This window comes from Peromyscus eremicus, chromosome 1 (genome assembly GCF_949786415.1).
Source record: "Peromyscus eremicus chromosome 1, PerEre_H2_v1, whole genome shotgun sequence".
Classification (NCBI taxonomy): domain Eukaryota; kingdom Metazoa; phylum Chordata; class Mammalia; order Rodentia; family Cricetidae; genus Peromyscus; species Peromyscus eremicus.
Window position 1 is genome coordinate 158875421 of NC_081416.1, and position 16482 is coordinate 158891902.

At 50.3% G+C, this 16482-nt stretch overlaps 1 protein-coding gene across 1 annotated transcript in view; it reads left to right on the top strand.

Moving 5' to 3' along the window:
* Nucleotides 1-7386: 7386 nt before the first annotated feature.
* The window catches only part of Ryr1 (ryanodine receptor 1), a 128656-nt gene continuing 119560 nt past the window's right edge, over nucleotides 7387-16482 (top strand). The window contains exons 1-7 of the mRNA XM_059279630.1: nucleotides 7387-7437; nucleotides 12580-12699; nucleotides 14026-14130; nucleotides 15281-15355; nucleotides 15435-15513; nucleotides 15798-15910; nucleotides 16222-16315. Of these exons, the coding sequence (XP_059135613.1) occupies nucleotides 7387-7437; nucleotides 12580-12699; nucleotides 14026-14130; nucleotides 15281-15355; nucleotides 15435-15513; nucleotides 15798-15910; nucleotides 16222-16315 (637 nt within the window). The remainder of the gene's footprint in view (nucleotides 7438-12579; nucleotides 12700-14025; nucleotides 14131-15280; nucleotides 15356-15434; nucleotides 15514-15797; nucleotides 15911-16221; nucleotides 16316-16482) is intronic.

Consider the following 16482-nt stretch of genomic DNA (forward strand, 5'->3'; position numbering starts at 1 on the left):
CTTTTATTGTGGCTAGTGCATGTTTGATTCATCAATTTTCTTTTTTTTTTTTTGTTTTGTTTTGTTTTGTTTTTTCGAGACAGGGTTTCTCTGTGTAGCTTTGCGCCTTTCCTGGAACTCACTTGGTAGCCCAGGCTGGCCTCGAACTCACAAAGATCCGCCTGGCTCTGCCTCCCGAGTGCTGGGATTAAAGGCGTGCGCCACCACCGCCCGGCTTGATTCATCAATTTTCTTACAATGGACAGCTGAGTTGCTTTCTTGGCTCTGTTAAAACCAGTACATTTCAGGGCTCGAAGGGTGGCACAGTGGTCCTCCAGAGCACCCAAGTGCAATTCCCAGCACACACATGATGGCCCGAAACTGACTGTGTTAACTTTAGTTCCAGGGAATCTCTACTGGCCTCTGAGGGACCAAGCATGCACATAATAGACGCACATATATGCAGGCAAAGCACTGATATGTATCGCCAGGAGAGGGCTGTTTTGTGTTCTGAGACAGGCTCATGTCACTTAGGCTGTCCTTGAACTTGCAATGTAAGAGAAGGATGGCCTTGAATGCCTGATCCTCCAGCCCCCACCTTCCAAGTGCTGGGGTTCCAATTGTGTGCTACCACTCCTCCAAATGCATTTGTTCTTACCACACCACGATGGAACCTAGAGCCTGCACATTCCAGTAGGTGCGCTCTCCTGAGCCCTGATGGCACTACTCAAGCATTCCGCTCTTGGGGAACACAAAGCGTGCAATTCTGTAGGGCAGTTTCCAGGAGTAGAATAAATGGGCCATAGTAGAATGATTCTGCCAAACCTAGTACTTTAAGTGGGTTCAATGAAACAGCACTTTCAGGAGAGTATGTTTGATCCTTTCTTTTTCATTGAAAGCGTTCACCATTGGGTATCTTTTTACATAGCCAAGAAGGCCTACTTTAGTTCTCTCATCAAATGAAGCGCCCTGGTTTGGTGCTCCCTCTCTTCACAGCTCTTTGCCTTCCCCTGTCTCCAGCAGTGCAGTCCTTCAACGATACAGAGCCCCACCGGCCGCTTTCCCCTAGCACCAGCTTAGCCTCCAGTGTGAGAGTATCTCCAAGGCCCAGGGATGCAGAAAAGACCCCAAAGAAGGAGGTGGGAGAGGGCCTTGGCACTTGTGCATAAACACTCAGTCTTCGAGGCCCTCTGGATGACCATTCCCACCCCTAAGAACGCTGGTGACCACAAAGGAAGAGCCTCTGAGTCAAGAGCAGAAACCCACAACGGGGAAACACATGCATCTGATAGCATCAGAGTAGATTTCTTTCCACGAGGCACCATGGGACCAATATTAGCTGGCTGGAGGGGAAAGGTGTTTGCAATGTTAAAATTCCAGAAAGTATCTACAAGGTCAAAAGAACAGTTGTAAGTCAAGACACCAGGAGAGCAACTCCAACAGAAAATCAGCTGGAGGGATTGCTCAGGGCATAAGAGCACTTGCTGCCCAAGCATGAAGACCTGAGTTTGGATCCCCAGCACTCACATAAAACAGCTGGACATAGGGGCTGCAGAGATGGCTTAGCCGTTCAAACACTTTCACAGTGGTTAAGAGCCCTTATTGCTCTTGTGAAGGACCAGAGTTCAATATCTCCCTACCCCCAACCCCACACCCGTGTCAAGTCATTCATAGTGGCCTGGGATTCCAGCTCCAGGGGTTGCAGCATCCTCTTTTGGGCTTCCAAGGGCACCAACACAGATGATACACACACACATACATTTTTTTTTTTAAGCTGAGTGTGGTGACTGGGGAGATACTGTAATGGTTATAATGCTCGTTGGGGAACAGCAAGCATGCACCGGTTTTGATCCCCAGAATCCACATAAATGCTGGGTGGATGCGGTAGCTTCCGTGTGATTTCCAGAGCTCAGAAGGAAGAGATGTGATTCTCCAGCAAGCCTGCCATCTCACCACTTGGGAGACTGAGGCGGAACGTCAGGTATTAGAGGCTAGCTCAGGTTACATAGATGACAGTGTCTCAAACGAGCAAGCCATCAAAACTAAAAAGACAAGAAATAGACAAACAGGAAAGAGAGAAAGTGGGCAAAGAGGACGATCAGGTTGCAGTGACTCCCAAATTTCTGACAGATCCCAGAGAAAACACTAGCAATCATTGACACCTGACTAGTGACTGTAAGTCAGTCTATAAATCTGTTAAACATTAGTAGTCAGGGAGCTAGGGCGACGGCTCAGCCAGTAAACAGCTCGCCACACAAGCGTGACGACACGTGTTCAAGCCCCAGCATCCACCCAAGAAGCCAGGCGAGGCCTGCTCTAATGCCAGCGCTGGGGAAGCAGACGGGTAGATCCCAGGGGCTCGCCGGCTGGCCACCCAGCCTATCCTGATGGTGAGCTCCAGGCTAGCTGAGAACAGTGCCTAAGCTGGTCTTTGTCTTCCATACACACGTGCACACATGCTCATCCACAGCAACGTGCACCCATGTGACCCCTGCCTCTCACCATACAAATGAGAAGTTAGAAGATGCCGAGTGGAGGCTGGGAGATGGAGACTGGAATTTGTGCATGGTGACAGCCATGGTGAGAGCAGGCAGCCGCTCCCCAGGCTGCTTAGAGGAATTGTGTATGTGGGTGTGTCACCTAGCAGTCTGGTTCTGGAGAGCGCAGACCAAAACGGTGCCAACTCCATAAAAAGATGTCTCTCTTCACTTTTCCCATTATTGAGATATCTGATGCAAGTAGCTTCGTAAGGAAGGGTTTGTTCTGGTTCTACTGTGAAGGTCCTGACCACCATTGCGGGAGCAGGAGGCATGCTGCATCCGAAAGCAGGACACAGAGAGAAATGAATGCTGCTCTTCAGCTTGCTCTCTCCTTTTTATTCATTTGGAGACACTGAATCTGTCTCCCTCAGTTAAGCCATCTGGAAATGCCGTCCAGGACACTCCCGAGGCTTCTTGGCCTTCCTAAGCATTCCCAAATCCAGTCAAGGTGACAATTTGCATTTACCATGTCATGTGACACCTGCAAGGACAGTTAGAGGAGCCAGAGGCAGCTTCGGTGTCCACCCCAAGGGAGGGGTGGATAAGCAGAAAGGGACCTGTCACCAAGAAGTCCCTCGAAGCCACCATGGCCATCCACCAGGTGTCCAGAAAGCAATAGGGAAAAGCCTTAACACATGTAGTGATGACTAAAGAGCTAAGAAACACTATTACTATCCTATGATATAATGAATAGCTCCACATTCTGCATAGAACATTTAAGGAAGAAATACTTACCACACAGCTATATAATATATGAAGTACAACACAAAATTATATTGTACCTATAATAAACAATATATATAAAACTATGTTATAGATATAATAACATATATAAACAATATGTATATAAAACTATATAATGTACTGGATTATATCATTTAATAATGCAATATAACTTGTTAATCTCAGCACTCAGGAGGCAGAGGCAGATGGATCTCCATGAGTTCAAATCTAGCCTGGTCTACATAGCAAGTCTGAGACCATCCAGGGCTGCACAGTAAGACTCTATCTAAAAAAAAATGTAATACAAACTTAAGATGCCATTTCCTACAAGTGTATTATTACCACTGTTTAATAAGCAACACCCGCATTGGAAAACACTTTATTATAGTTTTGTTGAACTACAGAATACTGGTTTTAATTGTGTGTGTGATGTGTGTGTGTTCATGTATGTTACTGTAGGTGTACATGCTACAGCATATGTATGGAGGGCAGAGGACAACCTCAGTGTCATCCTAACTTTCTGCCTTGGTTGAGGCAGGGTCTCTTCAATGTTCACCTCTACACACAGGCTAGCAGGCCAGCAAGCTCTGGAGATTCTCAGCCTCCACCCCCCTCTAATGGTCCACCTCCCTCTCATGGTCCACCCCCCCTCTCAGGGTCCACCCCCCCTCTCATGGTCCACCCCCTCTCATGGTCCACCTTCCCCTTATGGTCCACCCCCCTCTCATGGTCCACCTCCCTCTCATGGTCCACCCCCCCTCTCAGGGTCCACCCCCCTCTCATGGTCCACCCCCCCCATGGTCCACCCCCCCATGGTCCACTTCCCCCTTATAGTCCACCCCCCTCTCATGATCCACCCCCCTCTCATGGTCCACCCCCCTCTCATGGTCCACCTCCCTCTCATGGTCCACCCCCCCTCTCAGGGTCCACCCCCCTCTCATGGTCCACCCCCCCCATGGTCCACTTCCCCCTTATAGTCCACCCCCCTCTCATGATCCACCCCCCTCTCATGGTCCACCCCCCTCTCATGGTCCACCCCCCCCCCCCATGGTCCAGGCAATGGGATTACAGCTGCTTGCTGCAGCACCCTGATTTTATGTGGGTTCTGGGGATTTGAAAGCAGGTCCTTAGGAGCTGGAGGGATGGCTTAGTGGTTAAGAGCACTGACTGCTTTTTCAGAGAACCTGGGTTCATTTACCAGAACATACATGTCGGCTTATGACTAGCTGTAACTCCAGTCCCATGGGACCTGCGGCCCTCTTCTGGCCTCAAACAAACAAATAAATAAAATCAGCCCCTCAAGCTTGCTCAGCAATCATACCATCTCCAAAATATTGTTTTGTCTAAATATGCTAGCTGGGGGTTCTATTATTGAATTATATATCCTCAGCCGTTTGTTTATCTAGGTTTTTTGGTTTTTTTTGAGACAGGGTCTGGCTGTATGTAGAGCGGGCTGGCCTTGAACTCACAGAGATTTACCTGCCTCTGTGTCCCGAGTGCTGGGACTAAAAGGCATGGGCTTAAGCCCTTTTTAAAAGGTGTATAGCCGGGTGGTGGTGGTGGTGGTGGTGGTGGTGGCGGCGGCGGCGGCGGCGGCGGCGGCGGCGGCGGTGGCGGCGGCGCACGCCTTTAATCCCAGCATTCGGGAGGCAGAGCCAGGCGGATCTCTGTGAGTTCGAGGCCAGCCTGGGCTACCAAGTGAGTTCCAGGAAAGGCGCAAAGCTACACAGAGAAACCCTGTCTTGAAAAACCAAAAAAAAAAAAAAAAAAGGTGTATAAACACACATTTTGTTTGAAACAGGGTTTCATGGAGCCCAGGCTGGGCCTCTAACTTGCTACATATCTGGGGATGAGCTTGAAGTCTTGATTTCCCTGCCTACATTCTGAGGGCTGGGATCACAGCTATCCACCATCAGGTCTGGCTTATGTATGGTGCTGGGGACTGAACCCAAGGCTTGCACATACTAGGCAAGTCCTCTACTAATCTAACCCCACCCCTGCCTTAGTTTATCTGTCAGATTTATTTATTTATGGGTGTTTGGCCCGGTGCCTGAGGAGGTCAGAAGTGGGAATCAGATCTCCTGGAACTGGAGATACAAATAACTGTAAGTCACCATATGGGTGCTAGAAATGAAACCCAGGTCCTCTGCAAGAGCAGATGTGCTCCTAATTCCTGAGCCATCTCTCCAGCCCCTCAAAACAATTTAAATTACATTAAAAAATGTGTGTGTGTGTGTGTGTGTGTGTGTGTGTGTGTGTGTGAAGAGGTTGCCTATGCCTTGTGGAGGTCAGAGGTCAACTTACAGGAACCTTTCTTTCATTCTATTCTATGGGTCCTGGGGTCACATTCAGGTCATCAGTCCGGGGGGGCAAGCGCTCCCACCAGCTAGCCGTCTTGTTGGCTCTATTTATTTTATTTATTTTTTGAGACAGATGATCATATATAGGTTTGTCTGGCCTGGAACTCCTGGCTCTTACTTTTTACTTTTGAGACAGAGTTTCATGTAGTTCAGGTTGGCCTGAAATGTACTATGTAACTAGGGCTGATCTTGAACTCCTAATCTTTTTACCTTTACCTCCTAAATTGGGGGATTTCAGGCATGTGCCACCACACGGCTAAATTAGAAAAGTCAAATGCAAATATGGAGATGTCAAAGGCTAGCTGCCAGGAACCCCACATTTAGGTCCAGATCCCCAGGTCAGCACAAGGTGCCTGACTCCAGCTCCCAAACTCTGTCTTCAGACTTGGCACTGTGAGTGTGGTGGAAGTGTGACCCCCAAAGGTTGCTGTGAGGACTACAGGACATTTAGGAGGTCTCTGCAGGGGCCACGTGTTTTATTTTCTGCTGTTAAGGCCGCCAATAATAGCAGGGTTGTGAGACATGAGTGATAATAAAAAGATCTTAGCTCACACCTGAAATGCAACAGGTGGGAAAGAGACACCAGCTGGGATGATTTCAAAAGGCAGTTTTTAGTTCAGAGGCGGGGACGCATTTCTGTAATCTCAGCACTAGGGAGGCAGACGGGGGGATGTCTGTGAGTTTGAGACCAGCCTGGCGGACAGGCAGACAGGCAGGCAGACAGACAGACAGACAACACACACACACACACACACACACACACACACACACACACACACACACACACGTTGTTTTGAGATAGGGTACCATGCAGCCCAGGCTGGCCTCTAACCTGCTATGTAGCTGAGGGTAACTTGGAGGTACTGATCCTCTTGTCTCCAACTTTCTGAGCGCTGGGATTACAGATGTGCACAGTCACACCCAGTTCATGTGCTGGAACCCGGGTTTTTGGGTAAACTAGACAAGCACTCTACTAACTAAGACACACCCGGAGCCCTGCTTTCGTTTCTGTTTTGAGTCAGGGTCTTATTATGCAGCACTAGCTCCAAATCTGCAATCCCTCTGCCTCAGCCTCTTCAGAGCTTGGGTGACAAGCCGGTGCCACTATGACCGGCCCTAACCGTGTGTGTGTTTTAAGTTAGTAGGTGTGGTGTGCATCCAGGCACAACCGTGAGATTATGTAGCAAGGGTAAACCCTTAGTTCACGCATTAAGAAATAACAGAATTGGGACGGGAATGTAGCCCAATGGCAGAGTGATTACCTGGCATGCACACCGTCCGGGGTTTGAACCACAGCACTACATAAATCAGATGTGGCCAGAAGTTCAAGGTCATCCTTGACTACAAATGCAGTTTAAGGCCAGCCTGAGGTACATAAGACTCTCAGAGAGAGGGAGGGAAGGAGAGGGAGAGACAGATAAATGACTAGATAAATACATACATGACAGACAGAACTATGGCACCTCACGGTGACTGTGGCCACTCAGCTACTTTCTAGACACCCGCCCCACGGGGAGCGAACACCTTCCACAGTTTGTGCTGTGGGCGGGGTTCCGGACAGGGGCGTGGCCCATCCATCCTGGCCCAATGGGTGTCACGGGGGCGGGGACCTCCTTGCATCTGGGTCCCGCACCAGTTCGCTTCCTGCAGTTCCATCTGCCTCGCGGGTGCCTCTGGTGTCCCTAGAGGTCTCCGACCCCAGCCCTCCCTCAGCCCACCCGCCCAACCTGCAGCCCCTCTCGCCATCCTCAGACCCTAGCCCGGGACAACGGGGGATTGCCATCATGGGTGATGGAGGAGGAGAAGGCGAGGACGAAGTCCAGTTTTTGCGGACGGTACGTTTTGTCTGGGTCAGGAGGCTTTGTGGGAATTTCTCGCTGACCTCTTTGAATCTCTCTGTCTCTGTCTTGCTTGCTGGTGGTCTCTGAAATCCGAGGTCACTTTGGGTGGCTGTCACTTCGTCGTGTCTGTCTTTTCTCGTCACTTTTTTGACCCTAGAGAATTAGCAGGATTTGGGAGGACTGAGTGGGGAGGGGAAGATCCTCAGTTGCCCTCTCCTGACAGGAGAGATTTGGGGTCACTGAGGGAGGACCCCCTCCTGCCATCCTGGAAGCAGGCACTTGAGGAAGGTGGTTCTAATTCTTGGGCTTAATTTAGCTGTCCTCCACCCCCACCCTAGCCCTGTTCCCTTCTTGCTCCAGGCTCTGACCTATTTAAATTCTTGGGAAGGGGGCTGGGGTGGGCTGGACGACACTTTCTCTTCATCTCCTAGCCTTCGGTGGTCTCCTTGGGGGTCGCTTGGATCTTGAATGTTCTTTCCTTGGTTTTGTTGAGGGTAACCATGTCTGCTAAGACTCTGAGGGTGTCTGGGTGATGTCTCCCCCATCTCCTTGGTATGTCTTGTGGTGTCTCGGTCTTTTGTCCCTTGGCTTCAGCCCTCTGAGTTTTACTGTCCCTTTGGTCCTGTCTCCCTGAATCTCTGATCCCCAGCTGGGGGCAGGGATGGGACTTGGAACAACAGGTGTCTCTCCCAGAATAGCCCTCTTTTCTGGGCTCTGGGCAGGGGACAGGGAGGGACAAAATGGGGAGGGGCTGCCTCTTTCTTAGTCCTTCATACCATGCCCTCCTAGGGGCTGAGGTGGAGGTGGGTATCTGAGCCTGGGAGACGGTCTCTCCTTCGGGCCAGGTCTGCTGACCCTGCACTGTCCCTCTCCCCCAGGCCCCGGGTCCATGCAGAAATGCTGACGCAGCATTCCTGACCCAGAATAGGACCCTGGCAGGCTGGGTCCGGTTTCTTGGGAGGGAGGAACAAACAGCTGGGACTGTTAATGAAGGATGGTGACAGCTGGATATGAAGGCACTGGAGGAGGGCCTCTCCGCAGCCCCAGCCCCTTAGCCTACACCATGGGTTTGGCCTTCCACCGCCTAATAAGCCCATGGCTGTGGCTACCGGCTCCTGAGCCGTCACTCTGCTCCAGGCCCAGTGCCCAGGGCCTCAGCCTCCAGAGGCATCTAATTACATTCTCACTGCCCTATCTTCTGAGGTAGGGCCCTATCTTTATCTCCCTGGGAGGTTTGAGGGAAACCAAGCCCCAAGTGGTAAACTTGCCCAAGGTCAAGGCCAGGAAGTGGCATCTCTGAGTGCCCGGGAGGCAAAGTCTTGCTTTTACCAGGGGGAATCTAGGCCCAGGCTTGCCGGGTAGATGGTGTCAGGCCAGGCTGGCCTAGGCTCGGTCGGTCTGTTTTCCTCAGTGTTACTGAGGTTGTGTGGTACCTTCTTTAAAAAAAACAAAAAAAAAAAACAAAAAAAAACTCTTTAAAAATCATATCCCACCTGTAAGAAAGAATCTGTATTGCAACCCAGGGTGCATTGGGTTGTACCTACATATTTATAGGTACTATTAAACAAAAAGAAAATTCCAACTTTAAAGCAGGGTGTGGTGGTATACACCCATGGTTCCAGTGTTCAGCAAGCCGAGGCCGGAGGACTGAAAGTCCAAGGTCAGCCTGGGCAACACTCAAGACCCATCAACTTGGTGGCATAGTTGACAAGCAGCAAATTTTACCGATTCAAAACAGTTAACAAACCTCAGCGCTTTTCTGAGAGGGGCAGTGTTGGAGAGGGTTTCATGTACCGAAGCTGGCTTTAAACTTGATACACAGCCGAGGATGACCATGGACTCCGGATCCTCCTGCCTCCACCTCCCAAGGGCTGGACTTACAGGCGTGTGCCACCATGTCTGGCTTCAGTGGGCTCTGAAAAAGTATGCAAACCAAGTAATCACCGTCATAATCGAGGCAAAGAACACTTCCGCTACCCCAGAAAATCCCTCCTGCCCTTCCGTCATCACACAGACCCCACTAGTCACCACTAGAATTTCACGAACAGTGTGTGTGTTCATTTCTCTCTTACTGCTTAGGATATTTTTGACAGGTAGCATGTATCTAGCCTTTTGAGTGGAGCTTATTGGTATCCTGTTTTACGACTATATTGCAGTTTGCCTGTATCTTCACTTGCCTGGTGCACAGAGGTAGTCACGTCTTCAATACTACAGACAACCCCAGTAAACATTCACACTCACTTTGCGTAGCCCTGGCTAGCCTAGAACTCCCTATGTAGGCCAGACTGGCCTCAAATTCACTAAAATCTACCTGTCTCTGCTTCCCCAATACTGGGATTAAAGGCATGCGTCACACACACCTGTTTTTGGGGAAGTGGTTTGAGACAGGGTTTCATTGTGTAGCCCCAGCTGTCCTGATACTCACTCTGTAGACCAGGCTGGACTTGAACTCACAGAGATCCACCTGCCTCTGCCTCCTGAGTGCTGGCATTAAAGACATGAACAACCACACCTGTCTTGGCACACCTACTTTTAATAACAACTTTCATAACATGTCATTCATCTTGATATCAGACTGGGCATGTTATTTTCTTCTTTGTGTTCTATTTTCTTGGATATTAAGGGTGCTGGCAATAGCCCTCCAGATCACTTCCCTTGTTTTGAATATAGTGACCTCCACCTCTGCCTACACTGGGATCTCTCAAGATCTGGTCAGGTCAGAACCTCCAGAAGTCAGGGGCCTGGTTAAAAGTGCAGGTTCTCAGCCGGGCGGTGGTGGCGCACGCCTTTAATCCCAGCACTCAGGAGGCAGAGCCAGGCGGATCTCTGTGAGTTCGAGGCCAGCCTGGGCTACCAAGTGAGTCCCAGCAAAGGCACAAAGCTACACAGAGAAACCCTGTCTCGAAAAAAAAAAAAAAAAAAAAAAGTGCAGGTTCTCTGCGGACCCCAGAATAACTGAGTCAGGTTCAAGGATGGGAGTGGTGGTAGTGGGGTGCTGGGGTACAAGGAAGCTGGCTTTTTTCATTTGTTTGTTTTTTTGAGACAGGGTCTCATATAGCTCAGGCTGCTCTTGACCTTGAATTCCATGTCCTCCTGCCTCTACCTCTAAAATATTTGGAATAATTAATAGGCATTGTACCACCATGCCTGGCTTTGGAAATTGCACTATTTTATTGTATTGTATTGAATTGTATTTTTTGTTCTTCTCTGTCCCTCATCTACCAATTATCTACTCACTTAGTCATCTATCTATCTATCATCTCTCTACCTCTCTACCTACCTATCATCTATCTATCTATCTATCTATCTATCTACCTACTATCTATCCACCATCTATCTACCTACCTACCTATCTACCTACCCATCTATCATCTATCTATCTATCATCCATCTATTTATCTATCATCTATCAATCATCTATCTACCTACCTATCTATCTATATCTATCTATCATCTATCATCTATCTACTTATTATCTACCTACCTACCTATCTACCTAGCTATCATCTATCTATCTACCTATCATTTATGTATCTATCATCTATCTACTATATACCTACCACCTATCTTCCTTCCTTCCTTCTCTCTCTCTCTCTCTCTCTCTCTCTCTCTCTCTCTCTCTCTCTCTCTCTCAAGGTAGGGCCTTGCTATATTATCCAGGCTGGTCTTGAACTCCTGGACCCAAGTGATCCTTCTATCCCAGCTTCTGGAGTGATAAGAGTACAGGTATGCATCATTTCAACTGGTTTTGCAAGCAGCGTTTGAGGCCAGGCTCCTCCCCCTTCCCTCTCACGCAGGAGAGAGTGGGCGTCAGTACTGTGTGATTTAGGTTTGTTATAGAATTACTATAGATACCGAGATGCCCAGCATGTACCAGGATGTCAGAGATACCAGGACAGAGCAATTATCAGTAGGCCATGCTTCTGTCCCCTCCTGGGTTGGGCAAATGGATTGAAGACTGCCTATGTGGTTCTCATTATATCCTGGCTTTGCCATTCACTTGCTCTCTCTGCTTGGGAAAGTGATTTTAATTTTTTTCTCTAGCTTAGTTTCCTCATCCGGAAATGTGGAGAGGGAGAGAGAGAGAGAGAGAGAGAGAGAGAGAAAACAAAAAACAAAACATCCACTAAGGACTCCAAGGGCCCATCTAAGTGTCTCTCTGACCTCAACGCATCCCTCATCCCTGCTGGTCCCATCTCACTTTCCATTCCTTGACACCCCTTGCACCCACTGGCCACAGGCCTTTGCATAGACTGCCTCTCTGGAACATTCCCCACAGATGACCAGTCCTGCTTCTTTTCTATGTGGACAAGGATCAAAGGTCAAAGGTCATCTTCTTGGAGCGGCTATGTGTCACTCCCCCCCTTACTGATGTTTTCTTTGCCTTAATACCACCCTGTTATATCAGTCTGGCTTATGTTATTCCAGAACGCCTACCACTAACAATAAACTTATGTATTTACTCACCTGTTTATGCATGATCCTTGGGGGCAAGGCTTCTCTACTTTATTCAATGCTGTGTATTCAGTGCCTAAACCAGTGCCTGGCAGGCACCTCAGTAAGTGTCTGTTAAATGAATAAAAGACATAAGCATAAGACAACTGTAAATTCTTGCTAAATAATGTGCAAGTTATAGAATTACTATAGATACCGAGATGCCCAGCATGTACCAGGATGTCAGAGATACCAGGACAGAGCAATTATCAGTAGGCCATGCTTCTGTCCCCTCCTGGGTTGGGCAAATGGATTGAAGACTGCCTATGTGGATTGACACTTAGGATTAGAACATGTCTATCTGACATGCTTGGGAGTTTGGAGGTCATGTGATTTCTGGCAGGATGTGTTACCTTCTTTAAAAATGTTTTCTTACCTTTGTTTTATGTGTATAGGTGTTTTGTCTGCATGTGTGTCTGTGTACTACATCAGTGTAGTGCCTTTAGAAGCGGAGGAAGGTATTGGGTTCTCAAAAGAAAAATGAATGAATGAGCGAACAACCAACCAACCAACCAAATAGATCAATAAATGGAGTCTGGCTGGTGTGGCGTGTATCTTTTCTACTAGGGGAAAGAGACAGCTCCAAGGCACGCAGAGGCTTCGCTGGTCCCACCGGTGAACCTTGTCCCTCTGTTCCCCCAGGATGACGAGGTGGTCCTGCAGTGCAGCGCCACGGTGCTCAAGGAGCAGCTCAAGCTGTGTCTGGCCGCTGAGGGTTTCGGCAACCGCCTCTGCTTCCTGGAACCCACCAGCAACGCGCAGGTCTGTGTGCACCAGGCGCGGAAGGAGGGGCAGGTCGGGAGGGCGGGGTTCTGAGTCCTAAAAGGAAGGCTCTGGAGCCGGAAAGGGGGAAGCTGACAGGAGGGAGTGGGAGGGGCTAAAATGGGGAAGGGGCGTGGCCCGAGGTGGGACGGGAGGAATCTGAGACTGGTGGAGTCTGAAATGGGCGCATGTGTGAGGTGGGGCCTGAAGGGGCGGAGCCCGAGATGGGGGCGGGGTCTAAGGAGGGGCAGAATCTGAGATGGTGGAGCCTGGCCCGAAGAATAAAAGGCGATGCCAGAGGTGGGGAGAGACTTGAGGTAGGGTCTCTGGAGAGAAAAGGGCGGGGCCTGAGGTGGGGGTAGAGCCTAATGTGGAACAGGGTCTCAGGCGGGTGGAGAGGGGATTGAAGAGTGACAGGAGGCGGAGCCTATGGTGGGGGCGGAGTCTTAGGTGGGTGGTGAGGTGTGAAAGGAAAGTGAATGAGGGGAGGATTCCTATTCGCACGGAGAGCAGAGGGTCTTGGGAAGGAGGAGCAAGGGTCAAAGGAGGAGGAGAACTAGGCAGTTTAGAGGAAAGGGGACCTAACAGGAGAGAGAAGACAGGGGCAAGAGATGGGAAGAGTGTGTGGCCTTAGACAGCAAGGGTCTGAGAAAGGGCTCTAGACATGGAGCGAAGTTAGAATCTGAAAGGCAGGTGACTTTGGAATCAAGAGGGTCCAGGCGTCCAGGAGAATTTTAGCAAGGGTTTGCAGGAGGGTGTGGAGGCCAAGAGGCCAGAGAAGCCTGAGGTCCCACGGTGAGGTATACTCAGGGTGTGAGAGAGGAAGGGACCTGCAAGGAGCGCCTGGGGACTGAGAGGAGATGGCCTCCGGTGGAGGAGGTCACCAGACATCTGATGGGCAGGGAGTTCAGGAACCTGAGGGGACAGTGTGTCTATCTCCCTGCGGTATGACTGGAAAGGCAGGGGTGAAGGCTAGAAGTGGTGTTCTTCTAGGACTGGAGAGATTTGGGGTGATTTGCAGGAGCTTCCTGCAGAGGGAGCAGGGTCGGTGTGATGAGACCAGGGGGCATGAAACAGTTGAGTGACGTAGGTGATCTGGAAGTTTCTGTGGAGTTGGATGAGTTGGAGGAATTTGAAGGAGGAGACTGGAAGGTGTTTCCTGTGATTTTGGTATGTCTGATGCCTGGCTGGGGCCCCTTGTGGGGTGTGGGTGGGGTCTGGGTGTCTGGAAGTGTGACTATTCAGGCTAAGCGACAGACAAGGCACAGTGGGGAATGGTGCATGAAAGTCTAATGACCCGAGTGATGTTTGTTGACCCCACCTCAGAATGTACCCCCTGATCTGGCCATCTGCTGCTTCGTCCTGGAGCAGTCCCTGTCAGTTCGAGCCCTACAGGAGATGCTGGCCAATACTGTGGAGGCTGGTGTAGAGGTAAGGCTCCCCCTCCAAGGAGCAGGGAACAGGGACAAGGATGGGGAGGGGGCCTGTGGGTCATTCACCATATGCTCTTCTTCCTCTCTCTGCCCTGCCCCCCACAGGCCCTCAATTTGGATAAGTGGGTAGGTCTGGCCTTGGGTGTCATGTTTTTCCCATCACTCCCGACCCCAGGCCTGCTGCTCAGGCCCACATCCTGAACACAGGGGCTGGAGGATTTCCCCCACCCCAGATGTCAGGGGCTGTGGAGCCCAGAACAAGCCAGGCAGGAAGGAAGGAGGGAGCAAGGGGCTTCTGAGCCCCTGTTCCCTGGCCCATTCCTTTCTCTTCTTTTCTATCCTCCTCCCCAGCCTGCCCGTCACTGCATGGGACCTCTTCCCTCACCTCCCTCCATCCTAAGTGTGGGTCTGCCACAGGACCATGTGGCCCCATGACTTGGCTCCCTCAGAGCATGGGCATGGGAGAGCCATGATGGAGGCATGATGCCATCAAGGAATTGGATGTACCTCCCTCCTCCAAAGAGCCAAGTCTTCTCATGCATGGGAGTGTGTGGCAGCACTAGGGAGTCACTTTATCCCAGTGGCTGAGAGTCATGTGACAAGCAGTAGTTAGGACTGTGTTTGTGCCAACAGGCTATGGTTCAGATCGTTTATGACAGGCTGGAGTAAATGGGATACTGGGGTTCTCCTGAGTGTCCTTAGTCACCTGGAAGATTCATACACCTTGGGTGATGTCAGGACCTGGTTTATAAGAGGAAAGAGGCAGGATGGCAGAGTGGGTTTTGTAGTTTCTGTTTTGTTTTTATAGAACCTCATGTATCCCAGGCTGGCTTCAAACTCTCTAAGTAGCTGAAGTTGACCTTGAACACCCGATCCTCTTGCTTCTGCTTTCCAAGTGCTAAGATCACAAGCTTCTGGGTCTTGGGGAATATAAAACACTCCATGTCTAGGTTTCTCAGAGACAGTCTCTGCTTCTACAGATGGGAAAATGGATGCAGGCAATATGTTGGGTGTTTGAGCTGAGGTTTCCTGCCTGGGCATCACATTTCATGGGGTTCATATATCCACCTGTGAATAAGCCATATGTTTTGGAAGGTGCTAGAAATCTGGGCATCTGTGCTTACTCTGCACCGTCTCTTCCCCTGTAGTCATCCCAGGGCGGGGGACACAGGACACTCCTGTATGGCCATGCCATCCTGCTCCGGCACGCACACAGCCGTATGGTGAGTACATTACCCATAGGTGCAGGCGAAGGAGAGGGTTCAGGCCTCCCACGAGGCTGACCTCACTCTCCCACCGTAGTACCTGAGTTGCCTTACCACCTCCCGGTCCATGACTGACAAGCTGGCTTTTGACGTGGGACTACAGGAGGATGCCACAGGTGCAGGGGCTGTGGGCAGGGAGCATGATGGGCATCCCAAATCAGAGAACAGAAAGTGTGCAGAACTCGATAGGTGTGCATGAGGCTGCACTGGAGCCAGGAAGAGGGAACTGGGCACGCAGGGTTTGAACATATGAATGGACACATTCTATACAGGAAGACGAGGTGGGAAGTTGGCGGTGCAACAGGGGATTTATAGAGGGTCTGGAAGGCTCAGTGGCTGTGAGTACCCTGGGGAAGAGCATTGTGGGAAACCATTATCCTGACAGTCACCCCACTCATAGGAGAGGCCTGTTGGTGGACGATGCACCCTGCCTCCAAGCAGAGGTCTGAAGGAGAGAAGGTTCGTGTTGGGGATGACCTCATCCTTGTGAGTGTCTCCTCTGAGCGATACCTGGTGAGTAATCCCATCTCCCTGAGGGCTCCTGCTGCTCCTGTGGGAGTGCATGGGATTTACCCCATCTCTCACCATTGGCTGGCCCAGTGGGTGTCTGGCCCCCAGTGTTCTGACTCACAACTCCTGGTTGTCTGATATCCTATATTTCTGATCACCATCCCTCCCTGCATTTCCTAACTTGCTCTCATTTGCCTGATCTGTGACCTCCAACTCCCTGCCTCGATTCTGTCTGGTGTCTCCCTTTGATTATTTCCCACTGGCTCTCAACTCTTGTTAATTGTCTCTGACCACCACACCTTGGTTGCCCCCAGCACCTGTCGACCGCAAGCGGGGAACTCCAGGTTGATGCCTCCTTCATGCAGACTCTGTGGAACATGAACCCCATCTGCTCTGGCTGTGAAGAAGGTGAGGATCCCAGGCTTCTGGCCCCTAAGATGAGGCCATCAAAACAGATCCTCAGTGGTGCTTCCTTAGACATGCCCAAACTGGATCTTGGGATCTCACGCTTCAGATCTTCCAGTTATGGCTTTCACAGCACATTTCTTACTGACTCCAAAGCTGGATTCACTACC